Genomic DNA, 20953 nt, shown 5'->3' on the forward strand with positions numbered 1-20953 from the left:
TATCTCTGCTCGAAGTTCCAGGTTACAGCCCTTCTCCCCACCGCTACCCCTTGGGGAAGTCACAGGAGCAGAAGCTTGAGAAATTGGGTCACGTGGTATCCAGTCAAGAAGCAGTCAAGACAGGAATACCACCACGCGCAGTGCTCAAGCCTTTCCGTCTCAACTAAGGGAATCACGCCAGTGCCCCACCATAGGCATGCTCAGGAGTTCTAGATCATGCCTAGTGCCGAGGTCGCCTTCTGTTTGAACTGTATGTGTTCTAAGCCGCCAGGAATCTCTCACACTAATAGTATACTATCCTATCTGTAAAGCCCGAGTTACACATTAGACTATAAAATACTGAGGACAAGATGTAATTTATCTTTGTGCTACCCTTGTAACCATCAGTATCATGATGTTGCATAGAGCAGCCAGTGAGCGTTTGAGTATTTAATATTTCATTTGTGGCTTTTCGTTAGTGTCTGAAGCTGGTCTTGAATTTCTGTTATCTCCAAGTGCTGATACCGCAGGCATGCGCTACCATGTCCAGCTCATTTATGGTATATTACCTGGCTGTTCGCTAGTAAACACAAGCTTTGGGATAAATGAATGAATGAATTTGAGACAAGGGTCTCAATGCCGCCCAGGCTGGCCTCCAACCGTGGAGTTGATGATGACTTTGAATTCCTGATTCTGTCTCCACCTCCCACTTGAAGTGCTGGGATTGAATGGGCCGCCACACCTGGCTCAGTTTTTAGTTTCAAAGCGGGTTTTGCGCCCCTCCCCCACCCATGCTCCCAGAACCTTCTTTGGTTGCATACAGCATGTGTAAAGTTGATGGAAAGGGGGGCGTAACAGGTTTTCTGAGATCAGGCAGTTCTTATGGTTAAAAGAAGGAAGAAGAAGAAGAAGAAGAAGAAGAAGAAGAAGAAGAAGAAGAAGAAGAAGAAAAAGCTGGCTGTTGGAAGCTGAAAGAATATGTTCAAGAACTTAGGTGACTGGGAATCAACTTTCCCCGGCTTAGGGTCCCTAAAAGGCCCTCGTGCCATTCACGGCTCTGGGCCAGCCGCCTCGCGCTGAGCCCATCTGCCTCTTCGGTGGCCTGCCATTGGCCCGGGACGATCTCCACGTCCCTTCCGCGCACGAGGAGCCTCGCAGCCGGGGCGCCACGAACCTAACAGCCGCCAAGCCCGCAGCCCGGCCGCCCGTCCGGGCCGCACCCAACAGTCGCGGCAGGGGGCAGATCGCCGCAGCGCGAGGGCCCGGGATGCGGAGGGGCCGAGAGTCCTGGTCCCCAGGGTTCGGAAGACCTGGAAAATGTCTTCGGGGCATGCGCCACGGCGGCCGTTAAGGGACCCAGAACCGACGCCGCGGAGTCGGCAGCCTGGAGGCATGGGGCCAGAGCATGGCCGGGCGTCGCACGCCCAGCGAGGCCCCTGAGGGCGCAGGGCGCAGGCGCGAGGCGCAGGGGCAGCCGGCGGCCAGGTGCGGCCAGCCAGGTGCGGAGACCCGGGGTGGAGCAGCGCGGCTGCGCGGGCGTCGGGGGCGGGGCCCGCAGCTACAAGAGACGGGGCGGTGCTCGCTCTGCCCAGCTTGCTTGCTAGGGTGGATTTGCTTCTCATCCCTAGGTGAGTGATGCTGGGGCTAGACCGGGGCTAGAGATGGAACACTGGTGCCACCCTCCACCCCCAGCTGAGTGAGGTTCATAATTCAAGCCAGGAAATCACTGAAGAGCTGGTGGTTGACATCTTGCCTACTTCAGATTAAGTCCTCGTTGATAGGAACACGTGTAATAGAAGACCAACATTCAAGGCCGAGAGTGATGTGGATCAGTGTTGTAGCATCACTGGCTTGTGAAGGTTATCCCCCTGCCCCCCGCCCCCGCACCCTCACGCCAAGTTTCATTTGACGATGTTTGAGAAGTTACTGAAAGCAGTATGGATGAGGTTGAGAATTCGAGGAGGACCTTGAACTTCTGTGTGCGTAGTTACTCTCGTGTGCCACTAGGTCTGGTTTAATGCGGTGTTGGGGATCAGATAATACCTCTTGCTTGCTAGGTAAGCATTCCTGTCAACTTAGCAGCTTCCATAAGCCGAGGTCGAGGATCTTAGCGATAAGTTTGTATCTCACTGGTAATGGTAAAACAAGATAGAAGTACGCTTGGTTGAGTTGGAACTTTCAGAACCCATCGTCAATATCTCAGTCCTTACTGGATGAATTCTGTGGGCAAGTGGTAACAGGTGAGAAGGCAGAACACCTACCCCTTTTCATCTCGGCCATCATTTCTTCTAGGCGTCTCCTGTGAAAAGGGATTATTTGGCATTTACAGCTGAGTTGCCGCTGATTTCTCTGATACAGAGCCCAGAGGATAAAGCTGCATTATTTATATTATTATTATTATTATTATTATTATTATTATTTTTGTCACAACGGAAGTTGGAAACAAAATGGAAGAGGCAGAAAAGCACATACCGGTAAATGCCGCCCGTCCTTCTTACCCACCTACATGGGTCTCAGAGGGGGTGTATTGTGGAGAAATGACAAACCATCCTATTTAGGCCCTTTCATCTCCCTGGGGTGTTGAACTAAATAAGACTGGCATCAATGAAATATCCACATTTGGATGTAAAGTAAAAACACATGTTAGTTATTAAAAAATACCCCAGAATGTGCAAATGGGTCACCTGAAAATTTTATTTCCCCTTTCCTTCCGTGGAGAGTTTAAAGTGTAGAGCCTTAGCTGAGGTCGTCTGTTGAGGCCCAAGACTTTGCATTTCTCTAAGTTTCCAGGAAGATGCTATATTGGTTTGGTGACCACACTTGGAGACCTAAGCTGAATATCCTGCTCTGTAGCATTTGGGCACCTGGAATGTGACTAGTACAATCGAGGGAGGAACCGACCTTCACCTTGATTAATTTTAGCACTAGCAAGTATGAAATCCTGGACTTAATTCCCAACACAGCTAGAGAGGGAGAGAGAGAGGGAGGGAGAGAGAGAGGGAGGGGAGGAGAGGAGGGCAGTGGCTTGGTTGCATGTGTTGGGTATGTTTTATTGTATTGCTGGGGATGGAAGCCAGGGCCTCACTCATGCAAGACAAGTGGTCTGCCACTAATCTACATCCCAGCCACACTTGTCTTTGCTTGTATTGGATATCATTACTCTAGATACAGGTTTAGTCTTGTTTTATTCCTTTACAGTACTGGTAAGAACAGTAGGGCCAGCTGTTGCCAATACACCTAACATTTCTGTTTCTCTTGGATCTGCTAAAAGGGGCTATTCTGACTTAGGACTGTTGCAGTAAGAACACTGTAGTAGGGTTTAACCCAGGATAAGTAAGGCAAGGGCAGCTGAGAATGGAGGTGTCTGTATAGATGTGTGTGCAAGGAGAAGAGAATGGGAAGATAGGGTAAGTGCTTTGGAAATTAAGAGGAAACATCCATCTAGAATCAAACTTTAGATGGTGAGGGTGGTCAGATATCAAGGTGGGAAATTCACTTTAAACTGAGTTAGCAGGATTCTTGCTAAAACTGGCCTATGCCGTCCAAAGACTGGGATTCAGAATCAAAGCCTGCTAGAGAAGTGGCCTTAGAGAAGTTTGAGTAAAGATTGGTTGCTGAGGGAGTCTGTTGTCTGCTCAGCGTTTCCTAGCCTCTGGTCTACCTATCTGGACCACAGTCTTGGGCAGTTCACACAGTAAAACGACCCCTGAAGTTTAGCTACAGGAAGCATAAAGCCCAGTTATGGCATACTGAAAAGAGGTGGTGTGCAGGGCGTGGTGGCGTGGAGGGCATGGTGGCGTGGAGGGAGTGTGGCGCTGCCTGACCACTTTAGATTTGAGCTGTATGGAGGCTGTTGTTGCCCCCAAGAGACTGGGGAGAAGAAATCTTTTTGTTTTCTTAATGGTCTAAAGTCATGCATGATTGAGAACTTGCTGTTGTTTAAAATCTTTCAGCGCAATAGTGTGGTTGGTGGTAATTTTGAAGACATTTGTCCAGAGAAGGTAATTAGGTTTAAACCGCCATTATACAAACAACGGTACCAGTTCGTTAAAGATTTAGTGGATCGCCATGAACCCAAGAAGGTAATTATCTTTTTTTTTTTTTAACTGTTAAGATTGCCCTATTTAAAGTGGCTTATCAAATATACTAGTAAGGCTAGACCCCCCTCCCCCACACCTCCTCAGGATTAGGGATTACAAACAGGGGCTTTGGCATGCTCAGCAAGCACTCAGCTGCTAAGCAACATCCTCTGGTGAAAAAGACTTGAATGATTTGGGGTGGTGGCGGATATAAGTACGGTGCATTGTAATACAAGTAGAGAACTGTCAGAAAGGAAAAAAGAAAAGGTTTTGTGTGGTTTTGTTACGTTGTCTAGTCTGGCTTCTAACTCACACACTTGGGTGATCCTCTGCCTCAGCTTCTGGAAGCAGAGGCTGTAGGTGTGCCCAGCAGGAGAAACTTCGGAGTGATGATTGCAATAGGGAGACGACCTTACGGTAAACACTCCATGTGTTTCAGAGTTAAGCAGGTTTTTCTTTCTTTCTTTCTTTCTTTCTTTCTTTCTTTCTTTCTTTCTTTCTTTCTTTCTTTCTTTCTTTCTTTCTTTCTTTTTTAACCATGGATGCATGAACAAAGTCACAAATCGAGAAAGTCATGATGATAATCACAAGAAGGATTTTTAACAGTGAGGGCAGCTTAATTATAGTGAGAGAAATTTATTTATTTTTGGAGACAGGGTCTTAGAGTTCAAGCTGGCCTCCAACTCCACTTTCCTGTCCCTCCCTCCCAAATTTGGGATTACAAGCGTTTGCCACGACATCTGCTGAATCCCCCACCCCCCTCCCCTCTGTTTTTGAATTTAAGGTCTGGCTATGTTGCCCAGGCTGGTCTCTAACTCCTGTGGCCTAGGCTGGCCTCAAGCTTGATATATGGCCAAACCACCTCCTGAGTGATTTATTTTCCTTCTCTCTCTCTCTCTTTCTCTCTCTCTCTCTCTCTCTCTCTCTCTCTCTCTCTCTCTCTCTCTCTCTCTCTTTTTGTTTTTTGAGACAGAGCTTCTCTTTGTAGTCCTGGCTGTCCTGGAATTCACTCTGTAGACCAGGCTGGCCTCGAACTCAGGGATCCACTTGCCTCTGCTGGAATTAAAGTATGTGCCGCCACACCTGGCCTCAAGTGATTGCTTGCTTTCCATTTTGGCCTCCTTTCTTTTCCCTGACAGTAGTGGGGACTGCAGGCATTTCCCAGCCTGGCTGGGAAGGATCACTGAAGAAAAGCTCTTCCATCAGCTGGGGAGACAAAGTTCAGTGGCATGGGGGTGGGGTGTGGGGGGTGGCGGAGAACCTTGAGGAAACGGTGGTTAAGGGAAATTTTGGGAACAAATAGTAATTTTCAACATTGAGGCAGGGAATGGAAACAGAGTCTTGCCTAAGTCTTAATGGAGGAAGGTCATTCTTTGCAATGTCCCCTTTCCTGGAACTTGTAGCATAGGTGAGTCCCTTTAGCCCTGTACAGGGAGCTCAAAGCTCGGGTGGAAGTCACCTTGTTAGCAGGTGAAATGGCCCACTCAGCCAGTATAGGCATTAGCTGCCAAGTCTCATGACCAGAGTTCAATCCCATGATCCACCTGGTGGAAGACAAGAAAATTGACTCCCACAAATTCTCTCATTTCCACCCATGTACTGTGGTGCGCAAGAAAAAAAAAAAAAAACAAACTGCAACAGTATCAAAAAGAGTTCTTCATTACTAATTTTTTCTTTTTAAAGATTTATTTGAAGCTGAGTGTGGTGGTACATGCCTTTAATCCCAGCACTCAGGAGGCAGAGGCAGGCAAATCTCTGTGTTCTAGGCCAGCCTGGTTTACAGAGTGAATTTCAGGACAGCCAGGGCTATACAGAGAAACCCTGTCCAAACAACTTAAAAAAAAAAAAAAATCAAATCGCGCGCGCCAGTGTGATACCACAGGAGATTAGATCCTCTGGAGCTGGAGTTCCGGGCAGTATGTGCTGTCTGATGTTCTGGGAACTGAACCTGGGTCCTTTGAAAGAACATTCAGCATTTTTCTGAACCACTTTTCCAGGCACCTTTGCTAACATTTAAATGTAAGGAAAATCTTGATTTTTTTTTTTTTGCCATAGATTCCACACTTCTGGAATGTTCAGTTAGAGTATCAGGCAGTATTACAGTACTGTGGTCAGAGGTACTTTTCATATTTTTCTTTTCATATTTGATGGTACATGTATCTAACCCCAGGTGTACTCTGCTGAGGCAGGAGGTTTGAGGTTTGCTTAAGCTCTGGAGTTGGAGGCCAGCCTGAGCTACACAGTCAGATTCTCACTCAAAAGCATAAACTGACTGAACAAACAAGCAAAACAGTGGCGATGATGATGATGATGATGATGATGATGATATCAGATGACAGTGGAGCAAAGTCATAGTTGCATAGAGTAAAGTACCTGGTTGTTATGCTAATGGGCGTGGCATGACTGGAGAGTAGATGCTGGTAAGGTGCTGAGTGTTGACTGAGGACTAAGTTAAGAGGCTTTCTCTTCCCGGCTTCCTTTAATCACCTCAGCTAACACACATCCACCTTAGTGGCCTTTTCAGCAAATCTGTTCACTTGAAGGGTCTGAAGCGCCTTTTTTTTTTTTTTTTTCAGCTCAGAGTTCAATATAGAATTTCATATGGCTCAATGTGATTGTTTTCCTAAACAATTTGAGAAATTAGGCCTGGGGATTTAGCTCAGTTGGTGGAATGCTGGTCTATCTTGCACAAAGCCCTGGGTTTGACCTCTAGCAGCTCATCACTGGCACAGTGGTGCATGCTGTAATCCCAGAATTGTTAGCACTCAGGAGGTGGTTTGGCCATATATCAAGCTTGAGGCCAGCCTCGGCCACAGGGGTCCCTGTCTCAAGAAATAAATTAGTGCATAAACTTGAAAAAAAAGATTAAGAAATTAAATTACTCTGTGAGAAAGAAACAGAAGCAGATTTTAGCAGGGCTTTGCTTCTGAAGCATGATGCTGAAACTCCAACCTGTGCTGGGCATGGTGCCTCAGACACGCTCAGGTAGAGGCAGGAGGATTGCTGTGAGTTTGAGGCCAGTCTGGTGTGTATAGTGAGTTCCAGGCCAGGAAGGAGTACACATCAAGACCCTGTTTAAAAGTAAACAAACAGGCTGGGCAGTGGTGGCGCACACCTTTAATCCCAGCACTTGGGAGGCAGAGCCAGGCGGATCTCTGTGAGTTCGAGGCCAGCCTGGTCTATAGAGTGAGATCCAGGACAGGCACCAAAACTACACAGAGAAACCCTGTCTCAAAAAACAAAACAAAACAAAAAATCCAAAGCAACAAGATTCAACTTTGAGTCTTGCTCTGTGGCTGAGGATAACCTTGAAACTCCCCCCCACCCCCATCTTCCTTACCTCTACTTTCCAAGTGCTAGTATTCCAGGTCTGCACCATTACACGAGGTTCTAGGGGTGGGACCCAGGGCTTCAGGTGTGCTAGGCAGGCACTCTATCAATCACATCTCCAGCCCTGTGTGTGATTCTGAGCCGGAAAACTAGCCTCCCTCTCTGCCACCCCTCTCCCTCTTGAAGGCAGGGTCTCACATCCAAGCTAGCTTCAAACATTTTTCTGCCGCAGCATCCCCAGTGCTAGGATTATAGGCAGAGACCACCATGCCTTTTTATCTTTCTCCTTGAATCAAACACAGACAGTAGCAATTGTTCTGAATAGGGATGACCCTGTCTGACTTTTCCTCAGGCATTGATTAACCTGCAGGATTAGAAAATCTCAGTTTAATTTGTTTTTATATATACTAAGATCCTTCCACACACACACACACACACACACACACACACACACACACACACACACGTACGTGGGTGGAGGCCTGAAAAGGTCAACATCGTGTGTCTTTCTCTGTCACTCTCCACCTTACGTTTTTTGAGATAGGTTTCTCATGGAACCTGGATCTCTCAGATTTGGCTAGGCTGTAAGTAGGGTTCCAGACACGTTCTGCCCCATCTGACTTTACATGGGTGTCCGGGATCTGAACTCAGGTCCTCATTCTTGTACTTTACTAACTGAACCGTCTTCCCAGGCACCCTCTAGTTTTAAAAGCTCATACTTTTCTGGCTATGAATGTTTTGCAAATGACATTGTGTCTCATCTATAGGTTGCAGACCTGGGATGTGGCGATACCAAGCTCCTAAAGCTGCTAAAAATCTACCCATGCATTCAACTGCTTGTTGGGGTAGATATCAATGAAGAAAAATTACATTCAAATGGGTAATACTTCCAGTGCTATGGTTTGGATGTGTTTTGTCTCCCAAAGGTGCTTGGGTTGGAAGCCTGGTCCCCAGAGTGGTGGTAGAACTGTGGTAGAGACGGTAGAGATAGGGAATAGTCATATGTCATGGGGCTCTTCCCTAAGGGATGGATTCTCCCTCTTTTTTGAGACAAGATATTACGCTATAGCATAGGTGTCCTCATCTTAAATTTGCAGTGTGCCCCCACACTTGCCTTTAATGTTCATCTCTTAAGTTATGGGTTAAGTCTCGTGACTGCGTCAGTTCCGAGGGAGGGTTGCAGCATGTGCTTGGTCCCTTCACACCACGCTCACCTTCCTGCTTCTCTGATACATGCTAGATTTCCAGGTGGTTTTGAAACCTTCTCTCCTAAAGAGCTGAAATAGCTCTGTTCTAAAGAGAGGCAAAGTATGAAAATGAGAACAATATGAAAAATTTTAAATCCTGTTCTTAGCGGCCTAACTTCCTCGTGTGGAAGGAAGGTGCCTCGTGGCCTAGCGTTTAGTGCAGGAAGAGAAAAACAGGCGGAGTAGGACTCCCATCAGTGCGGGCGATGCGCGGAGGATCCCGGTTCTGCATCTGGGAGAGCTCCTTCCCCCTTTACTTTTGTGGTTCTGGGAATCACAGTTGGAAGTCTACACACACCAAAGCAGGACCTCAAGTTTCAGGACCTCTCCTCATGCAGCTAGGTGCATCCTCTGCCCCCGAGTCATATCCCCAGCCTTGGAGTCGCTACGTCGGTTCTTTCCTAATGTTGCTGACTGATGATAATTCTTTTGCAGGCATCACTTGTCTCCCTGTTTGGGGGAGTTTGTAAAACCCCGAGATCTAGATTTGACTGTGACCTTGTATCATGGCTCTGTTGTGGAGAGAGACTCTCGCTTGCTTGGATTCGATTTGATAACATGCATTGAACTGTAAGTCTGAAAGTTGTATCAACTGTCTGTTTTGAAAAAATATGAAGGAATTAACCTTAGTAATCAATGTGATTTTTTTTTTTTAAATACTCATCAGTTGGGAGTATCTTTTTACTTTTAGTATTTTACTCGGGAATTCCAAATATGAAGATAATTCCAAAAACAGACATTCATATGCTCACCACACAGCCACCTGTTAGTGCCTCCCTTCGATTCCTTATCATGTCACATGTGCTGTCCTTCCACACAGTGCTTTCCACCCCTGAAATAATTAAAAGAAGATTATATACACAGGCCTTTGCTCTTGTTTAAAAATTTCAGTTGTGGGACTGGAGAGATGTCACAGTAGTTAAGAATACCTGTTTTTACAGAGGAAGTTCAGTTCCCAGCACCCACATGGCAGCTAACATCCATCCATAACTCCATTCCATGGGCACCAACTTCCTCTTTTGACCTCTGAGGGTGTATGGTTTGCAAGCAAAACAAATCACACACATTATCAAAAATTTCCCAGGGGTCTGCCCTGAGAAGATTTCTCTGAGTCCTGGGGAAGCTGCTATGGCCGGCCGGCATGGGGTAATCTGTGGGAAAAGAATCTATGTACACCTTGCTCTTTTGTCCGTCTGCTTTACTTCTCTAAGACAAAATTCTATCTCCACAGCTTCAGTTCTGTCCTCATATTCTGCTCCTCTCTGTCTCTTCTTTTCTTGTCCTCTCATAGCCCTAACTGAGCTCTTCTATGGATCTCATCTTCATCCTCTGTTCCTCTGCCCTCCATCTTTCCTTCCTCTCCTCCCTTGACCTGATTCAAACCCACCTACAATCTGCAGAAACTTTTCCTTGCTGCTTTCTCCCCGGCTGAGCCACTCTAACCCTAACCCTGAGTCAGGAATTCTGCCTGTCTTCACTTGCATCTGGTTATGCAATAAACCCCTTTGTTCTCAGTCAATAGCTCTGCAGTGTGAGAGAAAGGGATGGTCTGAGCTTCATTTGCACAAGAAACAAAGCTACGCATCTACATACCTGCCTGTCTCCTAGGCATTGTCTCTGTGGGGGTGTTACCTAGTTCAGATCAGCAGTAGGTCTGAGAAGCTTATACTGTTTGCCTATGGCCTAGGAGTATGAGCACACAAGGAATTAATAGCAGGAAACAGCTGATATATTAAAAGCCAAATAACATCAAGTATTCCTTGATATTTGACTTCTCTAGAAGGATTCCTTGATCTTTCTAGGTATGGCCTATATCATATGATATCATATATATCAAATAGCTGAATCTCTATTTAATATTTTTGTGGCCTGCAGCAACACATAAAAACAAGGAGATTAATTTGTTTTTCTTTTTTTTTATGATGTATTTAGTTTTTAGATTTTTAATTTATCTTTATGTGTTTAAGTGTTTGCCTGAATGTATGTCTCTGTACCATGTGTGTGCGCAGTGCCTGAGGAGGATTGCAGAGGGACTGGATCCCTTGGGGCTGGAATCAAAGACAGTTGACAGTTGTGAGAGCCACCATGTAGGTGCTCTGGAAGAGCAGCCAGTGCTCTTGACCACTGAGCCGTCTCTCCAGCCCCCATTTCTCCTTCTCCTTTTTTTTGAAGGCTAGCATAGCCCAGGATGGTCTCAAACTTGGTATAGATAATATTGAATTTCGTATCCTTCTGCCTCCACGTCCCAAGTGCTGGGATTCGAGGCGTGTGCCACCATGCTCAGTTTTATGTGATGCTAGGGATCAAAGTCAGGGCTTTGTGCCTTTTGGGGGTTCTCCTGCTGTTGATTTGTGGTCTTATTCCATTGTGATCAGACAGAACACAGGGAATCATTTCAGTTTTTCTATATTTAAGATGTGCTTAGTGTCCTAATACATGATCTACTTTAGAGAAAGTTCTGTGGGCTGCTGGGGAGGATTTATATTCTGCAGTATTTGGATGGAATACTACGTAGATGGTATGTTAAGTCCTTTTGATCTATGATTCATTTAATCCAGATATTTCTTTGGTTGGGATGGCCTGTCGATTGGTAAGAGTCAGGTGTTGATGATACTTGTGTTGTGCTGGGGTTAATCTGTGGTGTCACACTTAGTCGTATTTGGTAATGTCTTTAGAAATAATTGTCTGTTGAGGTTAATATAATTATGCTGTTTTATCCTCTCTCTTCTCTCTCCAGGCCCTCTCATGAATCACATTTGTTTGAGGTGTTGGGGAGCCAGGGCAGGGCATTGCCAATCCTGCCCCATCTTTGTTATCACTTGTACTTACAGATGTTGTGGGGTTAGGAACAAGGCACTGCTCTGTTCAACCAGGCTCACACATTCTTTACCTTTGGTTCTATTTACTTAGGCTTTTCCTCTAGCTGTAGTTTCCTGTATGCATTTTTCATATGATCTACCTGAGAGTACATTGGAGACTCATAAATACCTATATTTTAAAGATACTTTCCTAAAAATTTTTATTAGAGTGTGTGTGTGTGTGCGTGTGTGTGTGTGTGTGTGTGTGTGTGCGCGCGCGTGCGCGTGCGCGCGCCTGAACTCATGTTGTCAGGCTTGGGGGCAAGCATCTTTAATCTGCTAGCTACATTGCAGGCCCTTAAACATCTTTTCTAATGCTTTGGCCAACGAGGTGGCTCAGCAGGAAAAGGCACTTGGCTGTGTAAGTCTACAGACCTGAGTTCAATTTCCAGAAGCCACAGGCGAAAGGCGAAAGGAGAGAACTGGTTTTCAGTGTTGTACTCCAGTCTCCATATATGACACATGAATGTCTTCCCATCATACACACACACAGTAATAATAAATAAAAATCAAAAAATAAGATGATGTGCTTCCTTTTGTATAGCCATAGTATGCTGTATTAAGAAATGTCACAGTGGCAAGTGTGGTTTACACCTTTAATAACAGAATTCAGGAAGCAGAGGCAGGCAGATCTCTGAGTTTGAGGCCAGCCTGGTCTATAGAGTAAGTTCCAGGACAGCCAGGGCTACATAGAGAAACCCTGTTTCAAACAAACAAACAAACAAACAAACAAACAAACAAAACACCAAAAAAACTTAAAAAAAAAAAAGAAGCTTACAATGTTGCATATGGCCATGTTATATAGTAGTGCATATCCAACACTCACAACTCAGCTGTTCTAGTGATATCTTTAATAGTTGTTTTCAAATCTAGTTATTTAAAATGTGGGTTTTGTTTTATTTTTATTTTTTGGTACTTTTTGAGACAGGATCTCTCTATGTAGCCTTGACTGTCTTGGAGCTCACAGAGCTCCCCCTGCCTCTGCCTCCTGAGTGTTGGAGTTAAAGGCCCTGGGGATTTTAGTAGTGATGTCTTTTGAGTGTCTGTTAAATCATCTGGAATGGGTTTGCACAGTCTTTCTGCTTGCTAGAACATCCCTTAATCTGGATTGATCTTAGTATTTTAATGCTAGATTTAGAGGATGCATTTTTTTTTTTTTTTTTTTTTTTGGTTTGGTGGGGATATTGATCAAGTGTTTCATGCATGCTAAGCAGGTGCTATAGCTCCAAACCCTACCTGCTGTCCCAGGGAATAGGTTGTGTGTGCATTCCTGCACTCATGAACACTCATGCGTGGGAGGCGCAGGCTAGAGTTTGACATCCGGTGTCTTTCTCACAATCACTCTCACTTTTTTGTTTTCTTTCGAGACAGGGTTTCTCTGTGTAGCTCTGGCCATCCTGGAACTCCCTCTGTAGACCAGTCTGGCCTCGAACTCACAGAGATCTGCCTGCCTCTGCTTCCCAAGTGCTAGGAATAAAGGTGTGTGCCACCGTGCCTGGCTACTTCGTATTTTTGAGATGGGTCTCTCAATGACCCCGAATCTTGCTGATTGGCTACACTGGCTGGCCAACAAGCCAGAGAGATCTTCTGGTAGTTGCCTCCCCAGCATTGGGGTTGCAGATGTGTATTTCCATTTTTTTTTTTTTCTTTTTGATCTGAACTTAGATCCTCATTCTTTGCACAAGTTTATCCACATGTGAGTTCAGGTGCCCCTGGAGCCTAGAGGAGGGTATCAGATACCTTGGAGTTAAAGGTGGTTGTGAGTCACCTAACATGGGTGCTGGAGACCAAACGTGGGTCCTCTGTGAGAATAGTACATGCTCATAATTGCTGAGCTATCTCTACAGTTGCCTGGCATTTTTGAAAAGATCTCATAGAAGTCTTGTTGTGTTCTTGGGGCATCAAATCAAGGAATATACAAGCTCCGATACCTTTTTAAAAGGAGTATTGATATGAGTTCTGTAGAGGGCAGCAGAGGACCTTAGTTGATGGATCATCCTGGGCAAAGCTGCAGTAGGAAGGATTGAAACAGAACAATTGTTCATGGGTTGTGGACCGTTGCATTATTAAAGAAGGGAGAAATCAACATCCAGGTAGGAATTATTTTTGCCAAGTTAATTAGGAAAATTCATGCAAGTGAAGCCACATTAATTCTATCTTTCTTATTAACTGTTTCAGAATAGAACATTTGAATTCAGATGATCTGGCCAGATTTCCTGAAGTGGTTTTTGGATACCTGTCACCATCCATGGTTGTCATCAGCACACCAAACGCTGAGTTCAACCCCCTGTTCCCCACAGTGACCCTGAGGGATGCAGATCATAAATTTGAGTGGAGCAGAATGGAGTTTCAGACCTGGTAAGTTCAGAAGTTTTCTTGTTTGCTGTTGTTGTTTGGTTGGTTTTTGGTAGGAGTCCTGCCATGGGAAGTAAGCTTTGATATGTCTGTCTTAAATTGTTCCGTACTTCATTCCAGCAAGGTCTCCCTGTGTGGCTTACGATGTAGTAAGATCACAGGGAAAGCAGCACATGTGGGCAGCAAGGAGAAGCGTGTGTCTCCTGGATGCTCTTTAGGAGGCACCTGTGGTGTTGACATCGAATGAGGACCAAAATGGGGAGGATGTGGGCTGTGAAGGGAACTCACGCCCATGCTTGGGGTGGCTTCTTGGCTTGTGCACATTGTTTTGGTGTAATTACAAATGTGTATCATCTGGGCTGGAGCCTTTGAGGTTTCTTCATCCACCCCTACACTCTGCCCGTCCCATAGCCTCCCTTTCCTCTTCCTGTGGTGACTTGGAAACTGAAAATGTGCTGCCTTTGTTCCTACAGAGTCAGGCATCCTGGTGGTACATCATACATGTGTAGGGATGTTTAACTTTAGGGTTGTTGTTTTTTGAGGTGATGTTTCCTTGTATAGCTCAGGCTAGCTTTAAAATCCTTATCCTTCTGCCTTATCAGTTCAAGTGGCATGATAGGCATGTGCCTCCATGCTTGGCTTAGAAATAATTTGATTCATATATTTTCTGTTTCCTTAAACTACCAACAAAGAAGTCACTTAAGAATTGTTTGTTAAACCTGGCAGTGGTGGTGCAGGCCTTTAATCCCAGCACTCGGGAGGCAGAGGCAGGCGGATCTCTGTGAGTTCCAGGCCAGCCTGGTCTACAGAGTGAGATCCAGGACAGCCACCAAAACTACACAGAGAAACCCTGTCTCGAAAAACCAAAAAAAAAAAAAAAAAAAAAAAAAAAAAAAAGTTTGTTTACAAAGCTGTTTAACCAGAACTGTATGTATGTCAGAGAAGTGATTTCCCTTTATCATTTGATTTCAGGGCTTTACGAGTGGCAAACTGCTACAATTACTGTGTGGAGTTTACTGGGGTAGGGACACCACCGGCTGGATCTGAGCATGTTGGATATTGTACCCAGATAGGTGTCTTTAGGAAAAACAGTGGGAAGCTAGCTGAATCCTGTGTCTCACAGCAGCATGACCAGCATGTGTACAAAGCGGTGAGTATTCCTTGTGAAGTAGCTGTCAGGGCCAGAAGTCTGTGGGTCAGCATGATGGACAATGAGGACAAGGACTACTATTACAACTACCGCTGTCAGAACCGCCCCCACCATTCCCTCCGCCCCCACCATTCCCTCCGCCCCCACCGCCCCCACCATTCCCACCATTCCCACCGCTCCCATCGCCATGGAATCTTTTTCATTTATTTTTAATTTTTCTTTAGCCCGTGTGCCACTTTGTTGCCCAGCGTGGCGTTGATCTCTTAGATCAGTAGTTGTCTTGCCTGAGCCTCTCAAGGAACTGAGGTTATAGGCATGTACCACTGATTCTAGATTGAACCGTTTTTTCTTTCTACACTACTTTCCACGTAGTATCAAGTAGAAACACTGGGTTAGGGGTTCGACTCCAGTCCCACCAGATCTAATGACCTCTTCTGGCTTGCAGTGGGCACCAGACTTGCATAAGTTGCACAGACATGCATGCAGGTTAAACACTCACATCAAATAATACTATAAATCTTAAAAAAAAAAAAAAAAAAAAAAAAGGAATCCTGGGTTAGTGCCTGTTGGTAGAAACATTACTGAGATATAGTTGACATTAGAATTGGAAGCAAACCAGTTAGCTAATATCCACAGATCCACAGTGTTTGACTTCCAGTAAAATTAAGGCTTTTACAATGAATAGATTCCGACACATGCAGGGTGTGCGCAGTTAGTTGTTATATGGCTGAATTACTGATGGTTTCAGCAAACTTCCTGGATTCTGTTTGGTTTTCTTCCCTTCAGGTTTATACAACCTCCTACCCGAGTTTACAGCAGGAGAAGGTGCTCAAGTTTGTACTGGTTGGGGAACTCCTGATACAGGTGGAGCGCTTGAGGCTGAGATACCAGAGAATGCTGAGGGAGCAGGAGAAAGAGGACCCTAAGCCAGGGGACGAGGACTTCTCCCCAGAGCCCCACCTACTGCTGGGAGAATTTTTCACAGAAGCCGAAAAGGCCAGGATAGAAAATTCTCCCCGACCCTTCTGTGAAGGAGAGAAGTTTTGCATACCCCTGGGGCGATTGCTCGCTTATCCCAAGCTGCACCGCTTATGCGTTGGCGAAGAGAGGATGCGGTCCCTCATTGCTGACTCGGTCTGCTTGAGCAGCGACGGCTCTGCAGTGGTCGTTGACCTGCATAATCCTTGGGATTATCGGTCTGAAGATAACTGAGCCATCCGAATTTCCCCGAAGCTCAGAGTCTCGCTGACACTTAAGTTGGCTTAGAATTCAAGCTGTTTTTGTTTTTGTGGTGCTGGGAATTGAACAGAGGGCCTTGTGCATGGTAAGCAAGCACTCTGCCGCTCAGCTATTCCCTTAGCCCTATGACTTAAACTTTGTACAGTCCTAATTCAAGTAATATTTTGCAAGTTTTTAACACAAATCGGGTCCTGAACTCCTTGACAGATCTGCCTGACATAGACTGCTCTTCGCCCAAGAAAGGGCTTAACTAAAAGTTGTTGCTTTCCTTTAAAATTGGATTTTTCTTTCTTTTCTTTTCTTTTTTTTAAAATTTGATGTTTCCAAGAATGAAGAAATTGGATGTGGTAATGTTTTTAATTTTGTCCTCACCCATATTTTGGTGTTAGAGCCATATGTTGAATGTGACATTAAAACATTTCAATGTAATCAAAGCCACTTGAGAACCTTTCCCAGGGTTGAGCATAGGGGCCCTTTACCTATAATCTGAGCACCTGGATGATGACACAGGAGGATCATGGGTTTGAGTCCAGCCTGGGCTACATGGTGAGACTCTATCTCAAAAACAAAAACCAATTCCTCTGCCCAACTTTTCCCAGGGGTGATGTAGTTTTAAAATCTAGGATTATCCTTTTACTTTGCATAAAACATTATATGAAAAAGGAACATGGTTGTTTTTTGAAGGGTATAGAAGTCTCCCTTGGTAATGAAGGGTATAGAAGTCTTCCTTGGTAATCCCTGTCCACAGAGTGTGTGTCTAGGTGTGTCTGTGGTGGTAGAGGTTGAGCCCCAGGGCTTTGCCCATTTTAGGCACGAGCTCTACCATTGAGCTGTACCCCCACCCACATGTGAATACCCTTCCAGAGCTTTCTGCCTGGAGTTGGGGTGGTAGTAGCTGCAGGAGAGAGAAATGTAGCTTTGTTTGATGAAAGAGAAAAGGGGCCCCAAGGGGAAATTCTTGTGTAAGGCATGGGAGTCCCGAGGTAAGTCGGCCAGGCATGGCTGCTCCACAGTGTTAGAGCCCCTGGTGTCCATCTTGATAACTGTGGCAGAGATGGTGGATTAACCTGGGGTTTCCTCTTGCATAGCCTACACTACCAGAAAGGAAGAGAGGTGGAGCTCATTAGCTGCCCTGTGTGCTTTGGTGCTTGTTGCTAGGCAACACCACCGCCACTTCCTGTGTGACAGTGAGGGAAGTTGAGAAGTATAGTTCATATTCTAAGAAGCCACACACCTACTCAGTCATCTGCTAAGGAACCAGAAGAAAATGTCCACCGCCTGTGCCCCCCGGTATAGCCTGAACTCCCTGAGGCTGTTCTGTGGCTGTGGAGTCGGTCCCTGGGTAAGAGCTATGTGGACACTTATCCTTAAAATGAATCTTCCAGGGTTAATAATCAGTGGATTTGGTGAGAAGGTTTTCATAGAGAAGAATCTTCATCACATAGGCACTGCTAACTAGCTGTCCTCTGAATCTCATAGACGAATCCATCAGATTGCCACGTGCCTCCAGGTGCTCAAAGGTGTATACGACCTAGACTGAGATTTACATTCCTTTCTACACCCAAATGCCCTGTCTTCGCCTTTCTATGTCTGTGCTCAAGGTTTGCCTTAGAGCTCCCTGCTCATCGTGGCTCTTTGCTGAAGTCACGTTTTCCAGCCAGGGTAAAGAAGCCCTTGATCATATCTTCCTCCCAAGTTAGTCCCTCAGCGCTCTTGGGGCCTGATGTCTTGATCCCTTACCCACAAACCCTTTCTGTGCTTACAACTACCACGGGGATGAGAACAGCTCTTTCTTGTCTGTCCACATTTCCTGCACCTACCTCTCGCTCTTCCCCAGAGCTGCAGACATGCTAGGAAAGCGCTTTACCACCAAGCCACACTTCCAGCCCTTGGCTCATACGTACATCCTTAGTTTGTGTTCACGGCTCAGGTTTGACAAACGCCTTTCTTTGCACAGTGACAGGTTTATTCTGAAGACCTCTTCTCTTTTCTCTCTCCTTTGCTGCTGGGAATGTATCGCAGGGCTCTGTGTGCGCTCTGCAGGTGCTCTACCATTGAGTCTCACCCCCCAGCGCAGGCCCTTGTTCTAAAGCCACACCCTTATCCTTTAGCAGCACACAAAGGATGCTCATTCTGAAGAGTGAGGAAAACTAGAGACTGCAATAATTGCAGAATGCAAGCCAGGTGTAGTGGGGACATGGAGACAGAGGTTCAGATGTTCAGAGTCATCCTCAGCTACCTAGTGAGTTTGAAGCCACCCTGGGTTATGTGAGGCCCTGTCTCAAGAAAAACAACCAAAAATAACCCTCTCCATGCACACAATAAAAACCAAATGTAGAAAATCATCAGGGTTGCTAGGGGAATTTTGTTTCGGTTGTGTGTAAAAGAGCCATCATGGGAAGCTCGTATAAAAGCTAGAGAGTGGGTAGTATTGTAGTTCTGACCTAGTTAAGAGAGCCAGCATTGTCCTCAAAATTGTTTTTCAGACAGAGTGGCCAAGCACCTGGCAGCCTTCAAGAAACAAGTAGAACAGTGCAAAGACACATTCTAGCACACTCACAGTCCCCTCTGCTCCCTACAGAACGGCTTTTCCATGGCTCCTAACCAGACTCCACACACGCGCACACACAGAGCGCAGAACGGAGACTCCCTGAAACAGTGCCCTCTCCGGTCACCGCCCCTAACCTGTCACCTGTGAGCCCTTCACACTCCTATCACAGCAGATTTGACCCTTGCCCTTGGAGTTCAATGTTGAGTGACAGATCTCTCTGTTCCTATTCCATCCCCGTCTGGGAATTTTCAGGGAGTTTCCTAAGAAATCAGATATGGGAAATGCACTCTTTGAGGCCCTAATGCCTCAACGCTACCCTTGAATCTGGAACCTCACGAGCCTCAGAACGAGGGGGCTTTTTTAGGTTCTATTATCTGGAGACATTTAAGAATATCTCTGTGCTGGGATCCAATCCAGGACCCTACAGACGCTAAGCAGGTGCGTTGCCGCGCTCTACCCCAGCCACAAGTGTTTGTGTGATTTTAAGCCCCCTCCCTTCTTTTTCCTACTAGGAACACATTGTCCCACATATCTTGAGTAAAGCATGTTCACTGCTGTCTTATTTTCTGGACTGAGCACTGGTTTGTGCTGAGAAGTTGATGGACGGAGGAGAGGAAGTACATTTTCTTGCAAACTTAAAATTTTGGTTGAATTTGAAGGGTCTGAGACCCTGTTTTGCAGACTCACAATGTCGCTGAGTATGACCTTGAACCTCCTGCTTCCACCGCCCAAGTGCTGGGATCTCAGGCCTGTGCCGCCGCCGCACCCTTTTTCTGCAGTACTGGGGATTGAACCCAGGTCCTCCATACATGCTGGGTGAGCACTTTACCCTCTGAGCTGCACCCTCAACCCCCAGACGGCAGAGATCTGGATGGGGAAGGTTGCTGCTACCTTAAAGCCTTCCTCAAAACAAACACAAAACAACAACTAAGCCCCAAAGACCCTTTTTTATTCCCAGCATGCTCGAGGCCTGATTTTGATCCCTTAGCAGCACATAACAAAAGATGCAGCTGGATGTGGTGGCGCACACCCACAGTTTCAACACTCAGGAGGCAGAGACAAATCTGAGGTCACCTGGTCTACACTCCATGCTCTAGGACAGCCAGGGCTACATAGTGAGACTCTGCCTTCAAACAAAAACCAAAACCCAAACCAAGGAGGAAAAACTGTGCAAATTATTTTTCTCATAACAACCTTACAACTTAAATTGTGAAAGGAAAAGTGGAGTTCAGTGCTGTGGATATTGCTCTGTATGCTGTGAATGTGTTGCTCTGATTGGTTAATAATAAAGTGCTGATTGGCCAGTAGCTAGGCAGGAAGTATAGGCAGGACAAGTAGAGAGGAGAATTCTGGGAACAGGAAGGCTGAAAGGGCGATGCTGCCAGTGGCCGCCATGAGAAGCAAGATGTAAAGATATTGGTGAGGCACAAGCCACGTGGCAAGGTATAGATTTATAGAAATTATAGAAATAATTTAAGATGTAAGATCTAGTTAGCAAGAAGCCTGAGCCATTGGGCCATACAGTTTTAATTAATATAAGCCTCTGTGTGTTTATTTGGATCTGAGTGGCTGTGGGCCTGGTTGGGACTGGAGAAAACTCCAGCTACAGTTCAGAACTATATACTCTAAAATAAAGCTAGTAATATCTTAGTTCTTTTTATCCTCATACTCACCATCTCACAGCCTCCTGGGGGATCCTGGCTTCTATTCATTGCTTCCTGAAGAGCAGCTCTGCCCAATTCTGCATAGAATCCAGTGGATTGTCTATGTTTCACACCAACTTCCCCCAAGCGGCATAAGTGCATGAAGTTTTTACACTTGTTCTTTTACTGATACATATTTTAAATATTTATTTTTTAAGTCTTATGGATATTTGTGCGTATCTGTGAGTAATGTATGCACATATACTACATGCAGGTGTCTGTGGAGGTTCAAAGGGGACAATGGATCCCTGAGGCTGGAGTTCAGGCTGTGGTGAGCCGCCCAGTGTGGGAGCTGGGAATTGGATTCTAGTCCTGTACAAGAGCAGTAAGTGCTCTTAACCACTGAACCTTCTCTCTAGTCCCTACTGAATATTTTTGATGCAATTTATAAATGCAACTGGATGTGCTCCATTCTTTATTGACAACATGTTCTTTTGCAAAACATTAATGGTTATATATAGA

General features: G+C 45.6%; 1 protein-coding gene and 1 long non-coding RNA gene across 3 annotated transcripts; one reads left to right on the forward strand and one right to left on the reverse strand.

Moving 5' to 3' along the window:
- The first annotated feature begins 1129 nt into the window (after nucleotides 1-1129).
- Henmt1 (HEN methyltransferase 1) lies at nucleotides 1130-16536 on the forward strand. Of its 2 annotated transcripts, none has more exons than XM_059266113.1 (8): nucleotides 1130-1478; nucleotides 2272-2453; nucleotides 3933-4061; nucleotides 8156-8268; nucleotides 9071-9205; nucleotides 13672-13851; nucleotides 14821-14998; nucleotides 15785-16536. In XM_059266113.1, the coding sequence occupies exons 2-8, from the start codon at nucleotides 2427-2429 to the stop codon at nucleotides 16208-16210; spliced, it is 1188 nt and encodes a 395-aa protein (XP_059122096.1). In that variant the 5' UTR covers nucleotides 1130-1478; nucleotides 2272-2426; the 3' UTR covers nucleotides 16211-16536. The 2 variants fall into 2 exon arrangements, with proteins under 2 accessions (XP_059122096.1, XP_059122097.1); XM_059266114.1 differs by lacking the exon at nucleotides 1130-1478 and adding an exon at nucleotides 1489-1607.
- LOC131913470 (uncharacterized) lies at nucleotides 8391-10073 on the reverse strand. Its single transcript, XR_009379896.1, has 4 exons — nucleotides 10023-10073; nucleotides 9565-9661; nucleotides 9388-9467; nucleotides 8391-8681 (listed from the first exon to the last, which is right to left on the reverse strand). It is a non-coding gene; the product is annotated as an uncharacterized LOC131913470 (long non-coding RNA).
- Nucleotides 16537-20953: the final 4417 nt, after the last annotated feature.

This window comes from Peromyscus eremicus, chromosome 6 (genome assembly GCF_949786415.1).
Source record: "Peromyscus eremicus chromosome 6, PerEre_H2_v1, whole genome shotgun sequence".
Lineage (NCBI taxonomy): Eukaryota > Metazoa > Chordata > Mammalia > Rodentia > Cricetidae > Peromyscus > Peromyscus eremicus.

What these genes read in the sequence shown, in the direction of transcription:
- Henmt1 (XM_059266113.1), top strand. Translation starts at nt 2,427, where the DNA reads ATGGAAGAGGCAGAAAAGCACATACCG. An exon ending in GAAAAATTACATTCAAATGG is followed by an intron (nt 8,269 to 9,070) that starts GTAATACTTCCA and finishes ATTCTTTTGCAG; the next exon opens with GCATCACTTGTCTCCCTGTT. An exon ending in AGAATGGAGTTTCAGACCTG is followed by an intron (nt 13,852 to 14,820) that starts GTAAGTTCAGAA and finishes ATTTGATTTCAG; the next exon opens with GGCTTTACGAGTGGCAAACT.